This window comes from Mus caroli, chromosome 2, assembly GCF_900094665.2.
Source record: "Mus caroli chromosome 2, CAROLI_EIJ_v1.1, whole genome shotgun sequence".
Lineage (NCBI taxonomy): Eukaryota > Metazoa > Chordata > Mammalia > Rodentia > Muridae > Mus > Mus caroli.
The window spans coordinates 136,710,967-136,727,623 of NC_034571.1; the positions used below are offsets into that span (position 1 = coordinate 136,710,967).

General features: G+C 44.9%; 1 protein-coding gene across 1 annotated transcript; it reads left to right on the top strand.

The window, feature by feature from the left end:
* Window positions 1-6,998: 6,998 nt before the first annotated feature.
* LOC110307196 lies at window positions 6,999-16,333 on the top strand. The gene is made up of 5 exons (XM_029468486.1): window positions 6,999-7,044; window positions 8,426-8,497; window positions 10,123-10,147; window positions 13,474-13,569; window positions 16,156-16,333. The coding sequence occupies exons 1-5, from the start codon at window positions 6,999-7,001 to the stop codon at window positions 16,223-16,225; spliced, it is 309 nt and encodes a 102-aa protein (XP_029324346.1). The 3' UTR covers window positions 16,226-16,333.
* Window positions 16,334-16,657: the final 324 nt, after the last annotated feature.

The following is a 16,657-nucleotide window of genomic DNA, read 5'->3' on the forward strand; positions in this document are numbered from 1 at the left end:
TAGGAAGCTCCCATTCTTACTTTATTCTTGTTTGTGTGTTTTTTGTTTTTGTTTTCTCTGTGTAGCTCTGACTGTCCTAGAACTAGCTCTGTAGACCAGGCTGGCCTTGAACTCACAGCCACCCTTCTGCTTCTGCATCCCGAGTGCTGAGATTAAAGGCAGACACCACTACCGAACGTCCAAGCTCCCCATTCTCAAGGACCTGCGACATAAAGACAAAGCACTGCAGCAGATCTTGTTAAAGCCAGCAAGTCTTGGCTGCTATCATCATTACAGCTCTCTAACATCTTCTTCCTGGGAACTGAGGCTATTTGCAGCTGTAGCTTTGAGGGATTCATCTGTGTGAGTGCCTGACTAACTTACGAAGCACACAGTGTGGACCTGCTCTTTGAACTATCACTGTGAAAGAAGAGGCAAACCAGAAGACTCTGGTGTTTGTTTGTTTGTTTGTTTGTTTGTTTGTTTGTTTTGAATCTGTTAACCCTTGACATTTTGTGATTAGGCTAGAGGAATGAACTGTTTACAGCTTGCTTTTGTTTGGCTACACCCAGGCCCAGCTTGAGTCTCTTTTTGTGATGTTCATACCAGCATTACTAGAAATTGAACTCTGTACACCAACTTAATATTGAAGCTATTTTTTAAAAAAATTATTATTATCTTTATTTCATGTTTGTTGGTGTTTTGCCTGAATTTATCTGTATGAAGGTGTAGGATCCCCTGGAGCTAGAGTTACAGACAGTTGTAAACTGCCATGTGGTTGCTGGGAATTGAACACAGGACCTCTGGAAGAGCAGCCAGCACTCTTAACCGCTGAGCCATTTCTCCAGCCCAATATCAAAGATCTTTATATACTTCCTCTATTGCCTTGTGGTTTTGTCCTTTGCCAGACAGCACCCCCACCTCCACCAGCCATACGATGTTGGTATCTTGGGTACAAGGGTAAGGTCCAAGCTGATCAGGATACAAAAAGCATCAACAAGTGGCTATTAGCTGTTGACATTAGAATAGATTATCAAGTTAGTAAGCCTGTAATCCTTGCTGATGGAAGGTGTTGGCAGGAGGATCGGTTCGAGCAAGATTCTCCATAATAAGGTTGAGGCCAGATTAGGCTTCATCAGACCCTAATAATAAATAAGGGCTGGAAAGACAGCTCAATTAGTAAAGGGTTTGATGTGCAAACCCAAGAACCAGAGTTCAGGTCCTCAGAACCCAAGTAAAAAGGGGGCGTAGTGGCACTCATTATTATATCATGTAATCCCAGACTTGTTGAGCTCCATTTCAATGAGCGATCTGATCCCAAGATGCTCAGTGCTTAAAAGTACTTGCTGCTCTTCCAGAAGACCTGGGGTCAGATCCCAGCAACCACATACTGGTTTATCACCATCAGTAAATCTTTAAAGTAACGGTTGAGTTCAAAGCCAGCCAGAGCTATGTAGTGGACATTGTCTCAAAAATCAAAAGCAAAAATGGGAGGGGAATTGAGGAAGACATCTGACATTAACCTTCCTACCTCATATGTGTGAATACATACACATAAGTACACTATACACACATATATCAATTTTAACAACAACAACATATAAATTAGGTCATTTGTTCTAGGAAAGCCAAAGGAAGAGAGCCTGGTGGGAGGGCCTCAGAGCATTGGTCGTGGGCTGCAGAGATGATGCAGCAGTTAAGAGATTTTGCTGCTCTCGTTGAAGACCTGGGTTTGGAGAAGAAGGGAATCGGGTGAATCAGAGTCATACTGAAGTGTGGAGAGGATCGGGCCAGGAGATAGCTATGGCATTATCTTGTGCGGGTGAGGAGACCTTGTTTTGATTCTGTGTCTCATTTACTATGAATCTTTAGTGTCTAATATAGTGCGGGGCATAGAGAAGGTGATTAGTAAATGTTTTGACTGGATAAGCAGAAAAGAAAAGAAAAGAAAAGCACTCCTTCAGTCTTTTTTTTTTTTTAAATAAGATTGAGGAGAAATTTGAATAAAACCAGAAAGTGAAACAATTAAAGACTGTATCAACCCCTGACAAGCTGTGACTAATATTTATTGAGTAAACACCATGCTTTCAAATAGTTAAGACACTCACGCCTCATAAAATCCTCACGTGACATATGGAACCTCACCTAAGTTAAGAAAGCCTCTCAATATGCCAGCATTCACCCTAGGGCAGCCCAGTGTTACTCCAAATATCTTAGCTACTGCTATTGGCATGATCACCCTATCACTTCAGTCCTGTGCCTAATAAATAGGGACAAACTTTCTGTCCCTTTCTCATCCTTCTTCTAACAGTGATGTGCGTACACATGGAACTCAACCCGTGGCCATTTCCTCAGTTACCTCTCTCTGCCAGTGGAATAATCCCTGCACAGATAATGGCGAGGTCTGTATTCCAGCAGCTTGTCTGTACAGTCCATGTTCTGGGCCATTGCAATATGGTTACAAGCATGTGTACCTAAGACTATTTCACCATGCCAATGCTCTACGACCCCAGTTTTACAGCTTCATTTGTTAATACTATAAACAAATAGTAGTTGGCACAAAGTACCCACTCACAGGTGCTGAGTCACTGACTGAGTTCATGCTCTGAGAACCCTAGGACAATATGCTCTTCCACTCTCCTAAATGAGTGGTTGTAGTAACCTACTTGTAGTTCACTTTAGTGTAGAAAATTACAGTGGGATTATAGCTGTGGTTGCCCCAACGTTCTTCAGTAATATTCTTAGTTATATAATACAATTAAAAGTTTTAGCAGGAGCCGGGCGTGGTGGCACACGCCTTTAATCCCAGCACTCGGGAGGCAGAGGCAGGCGAATTTCTGAGTTCAAGGCCAGCCTGGTCTACAAAGTGAGTTCCAGGACAGCCAGGGCTATACAGAGAAACCCTGTCTTGAAAAACAAAAAAAAAACAAAAACAAAAACAAAAAAAGTTTCCAGCAGGAAATGTTGGCACATGCCTTTAATCTCAGCATTTGGGCAGAAGCAGGTGGATCTCTGAGTTTGAGGCCAGCCTGGTCTACAGAGTGAGTTTCAGAACATCCTGGGCTACACAGAGAAACCCTGGATCAAAAAACAAAAACAAAACAAAAGCTTCTATTCACAGATATTTGAAAAAATTGAAACATCACCAGATTCCTCAGAGTCCTTGGCTCCCCACAGCACCAGGGAAACGTTGGACAATTGAATCCTAATGGTTGAAGAATCAGTTTGCAGGAGAAAAAGCACTAGGCAAAGAAGTAATCACTGTGTGTAGGGCGACCCCTGCTGTTCAAAGTGCAGAAGCACGTAAGAGAACCAAGTCAGGGACTATGTGGACCAGAGGTTCCCAACCTTCTTAATGCTGCGACCCTTTAATGCAGTTCCTTGTATTGTGGTGACCCCCAACCATGATTCTTTTCATTGCTGCTTCATAATTGTAATTTTGCTATGGTTATGAATCATAATGTAAATATCTGTGTCTTCCAATGGTCTCAGGTGACCCCTGTGAAAGATCGTTGGACTCCATCAAGGGATCACCAAGGGAGAAACCTTGAATGGAAGTTCTCAATTCAAAGCACAAAGAATCATGGTTCAGGGCCGAGAGATGGCTCAGTGGGTAAAGGCGCTTGCTGCCAAGTCTGATGACCTGATCTCAGTCCAAATGGTGGGGGGAGAGAAGTTAACTCCTGCTAGTTGTCCTCCGACCCCCACACAAAATAAACAAACAAATGTGTGAGTGTGGGACAGGGGGGGAGAAAGAGAGGCTCTACTAGCTCAAAGTTACAGGTTATAGATGCAGAGACTGAGGCTCACAGCTGAACCCCAAGAGGCCAAATGCCCTGTCTGTGTTCACTCCAAAAGTTCAGCCTTGAAGAAGAAGAAGAAGCTAGATTCTCTGATGTGGACCTTCCACTGAGGGAGATAGAACTCCTAATTCTAGTCTCTTTTTGCCTTTATAAAAATAAGCAAACATTTGTCATAACTCCACGATCTTTAAATCAGTGTCTTCAAAAAATTTAAAGGTACATTTATTTATTTGTGTGTTTGGGAGTGGCTTACGAGGTTCAGAGGACAATTTTTGGGAGGCAGGTCTCTTTTGCCATGCTGTCCAGTGAGTCAACTCAAGACATCAAGCTTGGCAGCAAGTGCCATTATGCAATGAGCCATCCTGTCCCAATGTTCCTTTTTTTGGCCCGCGCACGCGCGCGCGTGTGTGTGTGTGTGTGTGCGTGCGTGTGTGTGTGTGTGTGTGTGTGTGTGCCTGAGTGCATGTGAATGCTAAAGCTAGAGGTTAACACTGTGCATCTTCCTTCATTTCCACCCTGTGTACTGAGGCTGATCCAGCCAGTTCACTCAGCCAGTTCCATAGATCGCTGTCTCTGTCTCCTGAGTGCTGGGATTACAGGTGGCCACCATGTCTGTGTGACTTTTATGTGGCTGCTCAGGATCTGAACTCAGACCTTTGTGTTTATGCAAGCACGTTTTCCAAGGAGCCATCTCCCTAGTCCTGAAAACCCTTATTACAGAAAAGTCATTATCAAAGATAACACCTCTCCCATTTAACTGTATTCATCTCCTCTTGCCCCTGGCTATAATTTTGAAATGTGTGCTTAAGATAAAATGTGAGTTTAAATTCGGGAAGAGAAATACTAAACTACCAAAAAGAATCCTGCTCTTTAAAATGCCATCAGAAAAGAAAAAAAAAAAAAAAACAGAAATGTTTCATACAGGAGGCTAGGAGTGTGACAACTCCCCCTAACCCCAGGCTGGGACTGTACTAGAAAGTTGAAGATGTTGCAAAACACACTAGCAGGTCAACTGGGAAAGCAGAATCTGAGGTAGGCTGGTAAAAAGCATCGTCAGCATTCTGGTTTCTGCTGTTGATTGCTGTGCTCATGGAATAAGGCTTTCATTTTTAGGAAGTCCTTGCTTGGTTTATTCAGACACCTGTGGTGCACACAACTTAGCCCTAAACACTTCAGAGAAAAGTTTGGATGTATGTGTGCAGACTGCTGTGGCTGAAATAAGGACCGCTTGCGGTCCTTTCTTTGGGCTTTTTCTGAACAGCAGTTTGAGCACGTACCAGCCAGCCAGCTTTCATTTCATGCTCCCCGTGGGCTCACTGTGCTTCTCACAGGAATTCTACACTTCTGTTGCTCCTTCCAACCTCCTTTTGATGAAGAATCATTTGGGGATCCAACTAATGAGTTGTTGCTGTTGTCGTGTGTGTTGTTAACAGCAGCAATTGGGAACAATGAGGAAAATAACAAAATGTATGTAGAGAATTCTGCAACTTCCTAGTCAACCAAACCAAGTCGTGTAAAAGAAAATCCAACAGTTGAGTAGTTTATGCTTCTGTGAGAACTTAATGGCTTGCTCTTGAACTAACTATTCAGAGGCAGTTATCCAAGTACAACAGGAAGTAACGACCTACATACACAGCCACTGCTCAGCCTATAAATGTCTTAATAGAATCCCTTTGTCCAGCAACTTGGCAGCCTGGGTCTTAAGAGCTTTTCTGTTCCAATTGCATGTGCCATGATTGCTACATTTAGAGACATTGTTTCAAATGTATCCTGTGGAGATTCAGGGTACAGCTAACTGGCTAATCATGAACTTTTGTGGAAGGAGTCTCTGTGTTCAGTCTCTATCACAAACAAAGCAAAACCCGTATTCTACTAAATTCATGCATTCAACACTAAGGAAGAAAGAAGGGCATAGAACCATGGAAACAGATACCCAGCTCCTGGGAAGTCTCCACTTCCATGGGCATCGACAGGAGATAATTAAATTATTTGATATCTCACCAAAAAGTGTAGGCACACTAAACCAATAATGGCAAAGCCCATTTCTCAGGGAAAAACTCCATCCTCTCTCTCAGGACGACATTGTGCCATGATTATATTTGGCATGGATACATCAAGTCAGAAGGGGTCAAAACGGAGTAAATTTCATACATCCTAAAATGTATCTTATATCAATATAGCATAGCATATAATAAAGTGTGTCTCAGATATCAATAAGGCAAAGCACACTTCTGAGTAAGAGGCAGGTGCAAGCACAAGGACACGCCAGCACAAGGACACGCCAGCACAAGGACACGCCAGCACAAGGACACGCCAGCACAAGGACACGCCAGCACAAGGACACGCNCAGCACAAGGACACGCCAGCACAAGGACACGCCAGCACAAGGACACGCCAGCACAAGGACACGCCAGCACAAGGACACGCCAGCACAAGGACACGGACTGGTTGGGTATAAAGACTATAAATATGTCTACAATTTAACACAATTATGTTAAAAGGTTTTACAAGAAGATAGAATACTGATAGCTGAAACATTCATGATGTATGTCCAAGCAGACCTCAGTACCAATCACACACCATTACCATTTTTCAACCACTGACCCAGCTCCCTGCTTCTGCAGCCATGGTGTGCCTCCACACCACAATGATTCTAACCCTCTGGAGCCACACACCAAAGCAGCTCGTTCTTCCTGAAGTTGCTGTTGGTCATGTTATTTTTTTTTTTATAACAGCAACAGAAAAGTAACGGATATACCAGGCTTCGACTCTACTGTTTAAGCTGTATCTTTACCCACCCTACCCCTCAACTAACTCGATTTTTTGGTGAATCATGGCAATTGTAGCTATCTTTTTCTTTTGTAGACTACTCTACTGAAAGTACCCAGGGAAAGAATAGCAAATCATTTAAACCCAAATCATTTCAAGTTTCATATTCATCTATGGCCTTATTTTTTCTCACAAATGATCTGTTATATAAGGACTTGTCTGAGCATCAAGATCATGAGAAGAATAAACAAAAATGTTGTGATTTAAAGCAGTGTCTGAGAAAGTAACCTGCCTCCATCTTAGGCCTGCAAGCCATCTGATAGGGAAAACTAACTAGGGTCATGCCTATTTATGACTACATTTCCGTTTCTCAGAGTTGGGGCTATGCCCTGCTGGTAACCTGAACTTCAAGTGGTTCTGTACTGCCCGTTGTAGGAGTCAGCAAAGATGCCTTTGTCTCAGCAGATTGTCATGACCACCTGTTGTATGACAGGTTTGTCATGAATACCTTGTTATGACCACCGTGCAACCATGTCTTTGCTTCAGAAGATTGTTGTGACCAACTTGTTCTGCTTCTGTAACCCTGCCTACTATAATTCCTGAGCTATAAAAACCTTTATCTTTCTTATCCCCAATGCTGATCTTTTGAATCCTACTTTTATGGAAATACAGCCCACGTTCCTGAATAAAAAAAAAAAGCTTGCATTAATTATTATTATTATTATTATTATTATTATTATTATTATTATTATTTTTGCTTTGGCCATGATGATTTGTGTCAGTGGTCTTTCTCCTCAAATCTGTGGGATTATCATGCCCGGTTAGTTACAGATGGTTGTGAGCTGGTGCTGGGATTCGAACTGAGGTCATCTGTTAGAGCAGCCAGTTCTCCAACATTATTCTTCCATACAGTTCCTTTCTGAGCAAGCCCCCACAGCCTTCATGGTTTCTCAGTGAAATCCAGAGGCACGGTAATGAACTCAGGGAGAACCGCTATGCTATGCACAGCTCTGCTCATTCTGATCCCGCACTTGTCCACAGCTCAGAATGACTGAGCTGGTTGTGCACCGCAGCTACTCATGGCTGATGCGGGAAGATCACGGCCAGCCTGAGGAGTACAGGGGATGACCACCTGCTGGCCTCGCCAAAAAAGCCCAGGTTTCTCTGGGGTGATGTGGCCATGTTGGCCCAATCTTAGGGTCTCTGTTTATTCTTCCCTGAGCTTTGGAGAGGAGTCAGTCAAGCTGGGACACACTCATCAACGTTTTTCAAAGCATCCAAAGACTTAGAGACTACAAGAATCCCAGGATGAAAAATTCCTGGGTTTGACAGCCCATCAGTGTTAAGTAAGGTGCTTCTGGGCAACTTAGCGGTTCAAAAGAAAAAAAGTAAAAGGAGAGCTGTGCCTGTCACTCATTCTCGGAGCTTTTGCCTAAAATATATATTGTACTGGCTTCAAACCCTTGCCGGCTCACAGCCCAAGGCCCTGAAAATCCCCCAAAGTGCTGTTCATCCATTTAGTAACCAAGAAGCGTCTATGGGTCGCCACTTCCGCCGGCCAGTGTGTTTGTGTTTGGAGGAGGAAAGGGGTGTCATTTGGCACCGGATGCGGAAATCTCTGCAGGGGTCACGGGGAGTGCAGCTCCTCAGGCCGTGGCAGGAGAGTTTATGTTTTATGTGTTTTATGAACGCGATTTTAGGAAGGAAAGGGCCTCCAGATGCCGCAGCAACCACTCTCCATTTAAGCAAAGCAGGCGGTCCAGAAAGGGACTGATCAGAGGTCAACGGGAGCTGCAGCCTTTCGAGCACAACTGGTGTCGCGGGGCATGCTGGGAAGCATGTTTCTTGTGCCTGGAGCCCTCTGGGTAATGTAGTCCTGGTGCCTGCTGGGCACGGAGGTGGGAGGTGCCCCCCAGCTGGAGGCTGGAGCATCCCCTTGTTCTTTGGTGAGTGCTCCTGGAAACTGGAAGTTGAGGGGACACAGGCGCGGGTGTGTTTTCTTGTGAGATGGACATGCATCTCGGAGGGCGTTGTGTTAGCTTCAGCTGCGAACCCCAGGGATAGATGGATGCAAGGCTCGACCCTTCTGTGTTAGGGTTCTTGTGGGTGCGGACAGGTTCAGGATTGGTTGAAATCCCAGCATTGGTAGAGATCGCCCATAATATAAGTCCCCATGCAGGTGAGGCTTGAGTGAGGAAACTTTTAAGGGTTTGATACTTACTAGGTGGCGGGGTGGGACTGCCTCTGGATTTTTGGGTGGTTTTGGGGGCTGATGGTCTTTGGGTACTACCACCCCTCAACATTGCTGAGGTGTCCAGGTGTCACGGGATGAGGTGGCTATATTGGCCTGATTTTAGGTACTCAGTTTAGTGCCCCCTTCTCCCAAGTTAGAGCCTTGGTGAGGAGGCAGTCAAACCAGGGCCCATTCCTCAAGGGTTTTTTGTTTGTTTGTTTGTTTTGTTTTGTTTTTTGAAACCTGGTTTCTTTGTGTAGCCCCGACTCTCCTGAAATTTGCTCTGTAACAAGGCTGACCTTGAACTCAGAGATCCACCTGCTTCTGTCTCCCAAGTCCTGGGAGTTAAAGATGTGTGCCACCACCTCCCATGCTCAAGGTTTTCAAAGCATCCAAAGACTTAGGAGACTATAAGAAGTCTAGGATTTTAAATGGAATTTTAATGTCTTATATTGGAGAAGTTCCAAACAGCCAGAAAGATAGAAAAATCCAAAGATCTATCACCCAGATTCAACGTTTGTCACCATGCGACTAATCATGATTCATCTTAAAGCGGACACACTGGGAGTCCTTACAACCCTAAGGACTGGTCTTCACAGCCATGTTTTCCCAAGCTGTCACTTCATAGTTTTGTCACCTCAGTAGGGACCTGATCTCATTGTGTCTCTAGTCTCATGTGTAAAATGATAGTAGCATCTACTTTGAGTTGTTGGAAGAGTAGAATGAAAAGGGCCTGCCAGGAACCGTCTCTAGAATGTTCTAAGAGTCCAGGAAGTATTGACTCTCATCACTACTGGCAGAGTGGACCATCTTACATCTCCCAGCACCTTTGGTTTCAGGTGCCCTTCCCTTTTACGTCCTGAACCAGGAATATGTTTCCTTTGCTCTCTTTGGACATCTTGTATTTCATGGTGTCCCAATGGGGGTCAGAGCCCCAGCTGGTTCCTCTAGGAAGATCACCTTGTTCGAAGCTGGACAGTTTTTGCAGGGAATATTCAGGCAGGCTATACCTCCCTTATTTTCCTGCGTTCCACCTCAGTGCTCGTTTACCCTGCTCAGTCCCAGGGTTTGTCAGGAGCCAGCCCCTGTCCATCCTCATTTACAGTTTGTCCTGCTGGAATAGTTTTAAGGAATTTTCAGTTATTTTCCTGGCACGTAACTTCAGTAGACATCACACACACACAATTTTATTTTAAAAGACACACAACTTTAATGTGTACAATTTCGTCGTCACACCCAGCAACATGAGTAACTTGTTAATATGATTTAATATTTAATCCATGTGGACTCTTCCTCAGTTGTTTAAAGAAATCTGCTTTTCATTGTTTTTCTCTCCAGCCATAACATCTGTGATTAAAGGCAGGTGAAAGAGAAGTACCTGGAATTCAGCATGCTGGCTTTCTCTTTCTGTGTCCCTCCTCCTGTTTCCCTGAGCCTTGCTGTTCCATGTTTAACAACTCTAACTTCGATCTGCTGATGCAAGCTGGCTCTCTGCATTTGCCTTGCTTCCGTGGTCTTTGCAGACTCACTTTGCACTTGGTTGGCTGTGGCACTCTCTAGGCCTGCATGTGCTCACTTAAGTCCGTGAGTTAGAATCCTATCTTCTGTCCGTCTTTTGCCACTCGCACACTGTAGTAGGGATCTTTCATGTCTACACACCAGGATACTTCCTTGTCGAGGATCTGATCTGATCCTGCTCTTCTCCGTATTTCTCTGTATAGTTCCCCTCCTGTGGTAATTCTTCAAAGGGGAGCAGGGCCCTGGCCACGCTCTTTTAGGTTCAGACTTAAGTCCTTGAGGTCATCCTTGATTCTTCCTTGTTTTTTACAAGCTGTCTATGGCAGCCTAGTCTGAAATCGAATGACCTGTAACCCCTGCTGCTTCCTCTGTGGTCTGTGTCACCATTGTCCGGGAATGATCATTGCTATCTCTTGTCCTCTTCTTTTATTCTCTTATGTCCCCCTCCCCCGACAGAAACCACAGGGATCTTTTCAGCCATAAATCAAATTATGGCATCCATTTACAAAACCCCTCTCCGTGGCTTCCCATCCTAATGAAAGTTAAAACAAGTATTGTATAAGGCTGGGTCTCCCTGTACCACATTTACATTTGGGCTTCTTCTCTGTTGTTCCATCCTGACACTCGGCATCACCTGCGTCTGTTGCTCTTTACCTTGCCAGCCTGACTGTCTTGCATCATCAGGGTCTTTGTCCTGGCTCTCCTCTCATCTGAGATGCTTACTCCTCACATCCTTCAGATTCTGTGACCTTATAGAGGTCTCTCTAATCACCCTAATTAAAATTCCAGAGCCCCAGCCATGCTATTACTTTCCTTCAGTGCTTATTCATGTCTGTTAAAACGAAAATGTTTTTGTTAAAATGTTTTCTTCATTTATTCAGCTGTAGTCATTTAAGTATTACCAAGATGATATTCTCAATATCTTTGATGCTTTAGTGGGTTCACTTGAAGACTGGGGCCAGCAAGGACCCCTGGTCTCACCCTCTCCATATAGTATGTAGTACCTGACCATAACCCCAACCCCCGCTTCTGGAGAGTAGTTGGAACTTCATACATGGTATCTTAGGATTCCCAAGAGTGAAAGCTGTCTAGCATTCTTCAGATGTAAGCTTGCCATACAGTGTTACCTGCACCACATTTATTAGTTAAAACAAAGGTAACCCCAAACCAATGTTTAAAGCTGCAATAATTTGAACAGCAGAAAACATAATGATAATGTCATATTGTAACCCCAAAGATAAGATAAGGACCCATCTGGACATAAATAAATAATTGAATTCAATAAACAGAAAGATGGGACAGCTGTTCTTACAGAATTCTAAATAATGAATTTAGGCTGGAAAAGGGAAGGAGAACATTGTCATTTTGTAAATATCATGATAATAACCGGTGTGGGTAGGCTTCATGGATGTATGGTTAACTAGGTGAGTGGAGGTTTGTGGAGACACAGGTTGCTGGTATAATCTCCACATATCCCTCAGCGGTGTGACTGATGCTGCTATTCACACCAGTGAACCCAGACCTGCACAAGTTACTGCTCTTCCTGCTTTGCAGATCTATTCTGAGGAGCATGGTGGACCATGCTGTCTTTTTTGCAGGAGTCACTGTACTGTTCTGTGGCTGGACCATTTTATATTTCCTCCTGTAATGTGTAGTGGTTGAGTTTTCATGGGTGACTATTTGTAAGCAGAAATGCCAAGTTTTAGTGTTTTTGGGTTCATCTCTCATCCTAGCTTGAGAAAATGCTTTTGTAAGCTTAAATATGTTTTTCATATTTGGTTGAAGGGGAAGGAGAGATGGTGTGTGTTTTGGTATTGTTTCATCTTTTTTGCTTTTCAAGAATCTGGATTCCCCTTGCTTGCTTGTTTTTCCCTTTACCTTGCTCTTTCCTTCCTAGAAGGGGATTTTACCCACAAGTAAAATTTCTTTTTCTTTTAGAGAAAGCTTGCTCACCCGACACCCACTCATTTCGGTTTTCCTTACTTAGATGTACTTTCAAGAGACTGTCCTTCTTTAGGGGGGCTGGGAAAGGTGGCTCCAGGGTTCCAGAGAGCCAAGGGAATGATTCCTGTCGTCCTGCTGTCATAGGATGGACACACCCTGTTCTCTTGTCCTGAGTAGCTTCTTGGTGCTTATTGGAGTCCAGCTTCTGTTCTGTCTGAATGATGGCACTTGCAGGCACCACTCAGTGTCCCTTTGTGCTTAGCCCATGTATCTGTTATTTACTTAGTAATGAACAGTGCACCACACAGTTCTTCAGTATAAAACAATGTCCACGTTCTTTTGTTCCTTTTCAAACCGTCTACTGGCTGAGTGTGACTTCACAGTAAATAACAGGAAGGACCAGGCATCTTTCTCCCCTTATAGACAATGATTAGATTGCTGGAATAGGTCAGGCTTACCTATTTTGAAAGACTTTTAGCTTCAGCCTACAGCTCCCATGGGAACGCATGAATAACATGTCTGGTCGTTTCAGCTGAACAATAGGCGCTTTCTGTCCCCCTTGCCCTCATGGCCAGCAGCCTTGTACCTGTTACCGAAACAGCTTGCACATACTGTCAGGAGCCACAGTGGACAATCCAGCTATCAAGGATCCACATACTTCTGCCTCCCAAGCGTTGGAGTAAAGCGGTGTGCCAGCTATGCATGGAAGGAGAAATTACTTCTTTTGGCTCACAGTTTCAATCTGCCGTGGTAATGGGGCCTTGATAGATCACAGCAGCATGCGCCATGGCAGCCAGGGAGCAGAGAGAGGGAGGACAAGCATGCATGCTGACTTTTCCATCTCTTCCATCCAGGCCCAGCCTATGGGGTGAGGCCACCCCCTTTCAAGGAAGGTCTTTCTTTCTCAGTGAATTTTCTCTGGACCCCCCCCCCCCAACACACACACACTGACAGTCTCAGAGGCACTTTACTGATCTCCTCGGTGTTCTCTGTCCAATCAGCTTGACAGTCAAGTTCACTGTAGAGGTAGAGGTTCATTTACCCAGCGTGGAGTAGAATCAGTGGATGCTTGTCCGAGTCCATCGTCCTGCTAATCTCCAGTAACTGCTAACCCTCCGCACTGGCCCCTGAAGCTCCTCCCTCAGTCTTTGCTTTTGAGACTCTTCCAGAGGCCAAGTCAGAATCCCTTCCGTACCCTAACCTACAGTTTTCTTTCCTGGTGAGCAGGAATTCCATTTTCAAAACCAAAGCTCATCACCCAGCTAGAGCAAGGGACAGAGACATGGCGAGAGGAGAGGAAACGTCCACAGGTTGCCGGTCAAGGTGAGTGGCAAAGGCCTAGGCAAATGGGACATGGGGCTGTTAGTGGCCCAGGAGGCTGAAGAGAAACTGGAGTTCTCTCTTAGCCTCTGGCTGCCCTTGCAGGCTGTCTTCACTCCGGGTGTCTCTTCTCTCTCTCTCTCTTTTTAAAATCTATTTTTATTTTAATGAATACAAATGTGGAGACTTGCGTATTGGTCTGGTTCACACATCTGTTTTTTTTTTGTTTTTGTTTTTGTTTTTGTTTTTTTTTTTCGAGACAGGGTTTCTCTGTGTAGCCCTGGCTGTCCTGGAACTCACTTTGTAGACCAGGCTGNCCTCGAACTCAGAAATCNGCCTGCCTCTGCCTCCCNAGTGCTGGGATNAAAGGCGTGCGCCACCACGCCCGGCTTGGTTCACACATCTGTTAACTGTGGTGCTTTTTATTGCCTCAAGGCTATGGGGCTTATTTGGACATAGCAGGAGATGCAAGATGTAGGGATGGGCTGGGGAGGACTGCACATGAAGGAAGTCTTGGTAAGATAGTACTGAAGAACAAGGTCACCATTAGGTTAGGCAGGACTGTTTGGGCTGTCCCTGCAAGGACTCTTATCTATTCTTACTCTTTCCTCTGCAGCACAGGCAAAGTTGGAACTCTGCCCTGGTCATGTGTGCCCTCCAGATCTCACCAATCCGAAATACCCTGTGCACATGCCAAGTGATCACGCCCCATTGATATTCGCATGCTTGTGTGTGGAAAGTCAAGTTGACCGAGGGGACTTGAGTCAGGGGGTTCTGGAGAAGCAGCAGCAAGCCTCTGATAAGAGCTTCTGCAGAGATAAATCAGAAGGTGGAGAGAGAGAAAGTGCCAGGCCTTCATCTGAAAGGACAAAGAAAAGGAGTTTGGGAGCCCTCTCTAGGCCACCCCAGAAGGAGTTTGGGAGCCCTCTCTAGGCCACCCCAGAGGCAGGCCAGTCAGCTCCCCTAATGGCATCAGATGGGTAGAGATGGAGGACAGCCCAGCTCAAGCCGAGAGCATTAAAGAACCAGAGACTTTGCTGAAGCGAATAGAAATCATGGGATTTGGAATGGTTAACTGTGAAGAGTGTGGGCTGGGCTTCAGCAAGATGACAAACCTGCTTAGTCACCAGAGGATCCACTCAGGAGAGAAGCCGTATGTGTGTGGGGTGTGTGAGAAGGCCTTCAGTGGAAAGAAGAGCCTAGCCAGACATCAGAAGGTACACTCGGAGGAAAAAAAAAAAACATTGTGTGCCAGGAGTGTGGGCGAGGTTTTAGCCGGAAGTCAACACTCATCATTCATGAGGGGACACACTCTAAGGCAAGAAGCCTTAGATGTGCAGGGAGTGTGGGCGTGGCTTTAATCAGAAGTCAAACCTCATCATCCATCAAAGGACACATTCAGGGGAGCAGCCTGACATGTTCAGGGAGTGTCGTAAAGGCTTTAGGCAGAAATTGGCTGTTGTTAAACACAAGAGGAGACAGAGGAGAAGACTATTGTGTGGAGTGACTGTGGCCTTGGCTTCAGTGACAGATCAAACCTCATCTCCCACACCAAAGAACACACACTTAGGGGAAAAGCCTAATGCTTGCAAGCAGTGTGGGCAGTGCTTCAGGCAAAGGACAACCCCTGTCAACCACCAGAGGATTCACTCAAAGGAGAAGCCTTATGTGTGTGGTATATGTGGGCACATCTTTAACCAGAATTCAACTCTCATCTCTCACAGGAGGATGCACACTGGGGAGAAACCATATGTGTGTGGGGTGTGTGGATGTGGCTTTAGTTTAAAATCCCACCCCAGTAGACACCAGAACATTCACTCAGGGGAGAAGCCTATTGGTGTGTAAGGACTGTGGTGGAGGGTTCAACCATCTGTCGAATCTCATCAAAAGAGGACACACTTTGGGGAGAAGCCCATGGTGTGTGAGGAATGTGGATGAGGCTTTATCCAGAAGTCAAACTTCATTGCACACCAGAGGACACACTCAGGACAAAAGCCATATGTGTGCCGAGAGTGTGGGTGAGGCTTTAGTCACGAGGCTGGGCTCATCAGACACAAGAGGAAGCATTCAAGGGAGAGACAGTGTATGGGCAGGCAGTGTGGACTAGGCTTTAGTAATAAGGCAGCTTTGATCGCACATAAGCAGGTGTCCTTTGAAGAGAAGCTTTGTGTGCGCAGAGTGTGGCCAAGGCTTTATCCATAAGTCACGCTTCACCTTACATCAGATGGCACACAAGGGGGGAGAAGATTTACACATGCAAGACCTGAGGCTTTAGGCAAAGGTCTCACCTCAGCAGACACAGAAAGATAAAATGTGCCCACCACAACATGCCCCTCCAGCCTGACTCTGAAAGCCTTTTTGGGGTGATCTTCTGACCCCTTATACTCTCTTTGAAAATGCAAGCGGTGGAAAGGATTCACTGGGAGAATTCTTACACTTCCACAAAATAGAAAACTGCACTTTGTAAGACCAGTGGACAGTAACTCTATTTCCTTTCCAATCTCATGTTGGGTGGCCTTTTGTCTAGCAAACTTTGTTTCTTTACAAATTTGCAACCTGATCTGTGATTCTCATTCTTTTTTTTTTTAGGAAATGGAACCCTCAGGTATCTTGGACTGACTGGTCACAAAAACTTACTGCTTGGAAGATAAGGGCATAGCTCCAAGACTCTTCAGGCCTTTGAAACATTAATTACCTGGCCCAGCGACCACATAAAGTGACTTCAGTGAACGCCAAGGCAATCAGTGAATAACATTTTGATACCTGAGCCAGAGAATCTTGTTTTGACGTCTTTGTGGAGTGCAATTCAGATAAAAGTGTAGGGAAACCAATAGAAACACCAGCTAGGCAATCTGATTTTCTTTTTCATCCAGATTCACTCCAAAAGTTGTTTTTACACTAAATGTACACATCCAAGTTTTAAAAGGTGGCCCAGAAACACAATTAGGTCTTTCTCTTTTCTTTTTAACTTCATGTATTCGAATGTGTTTTGCCTAAGTGTATGCCTGTATGTCACATGCATGCCTGGAGCCCTCTGAGGCCACCAGAGGGCACCAGATAACTGGAACTGGAGTTATAGGTGGTTGGTTGT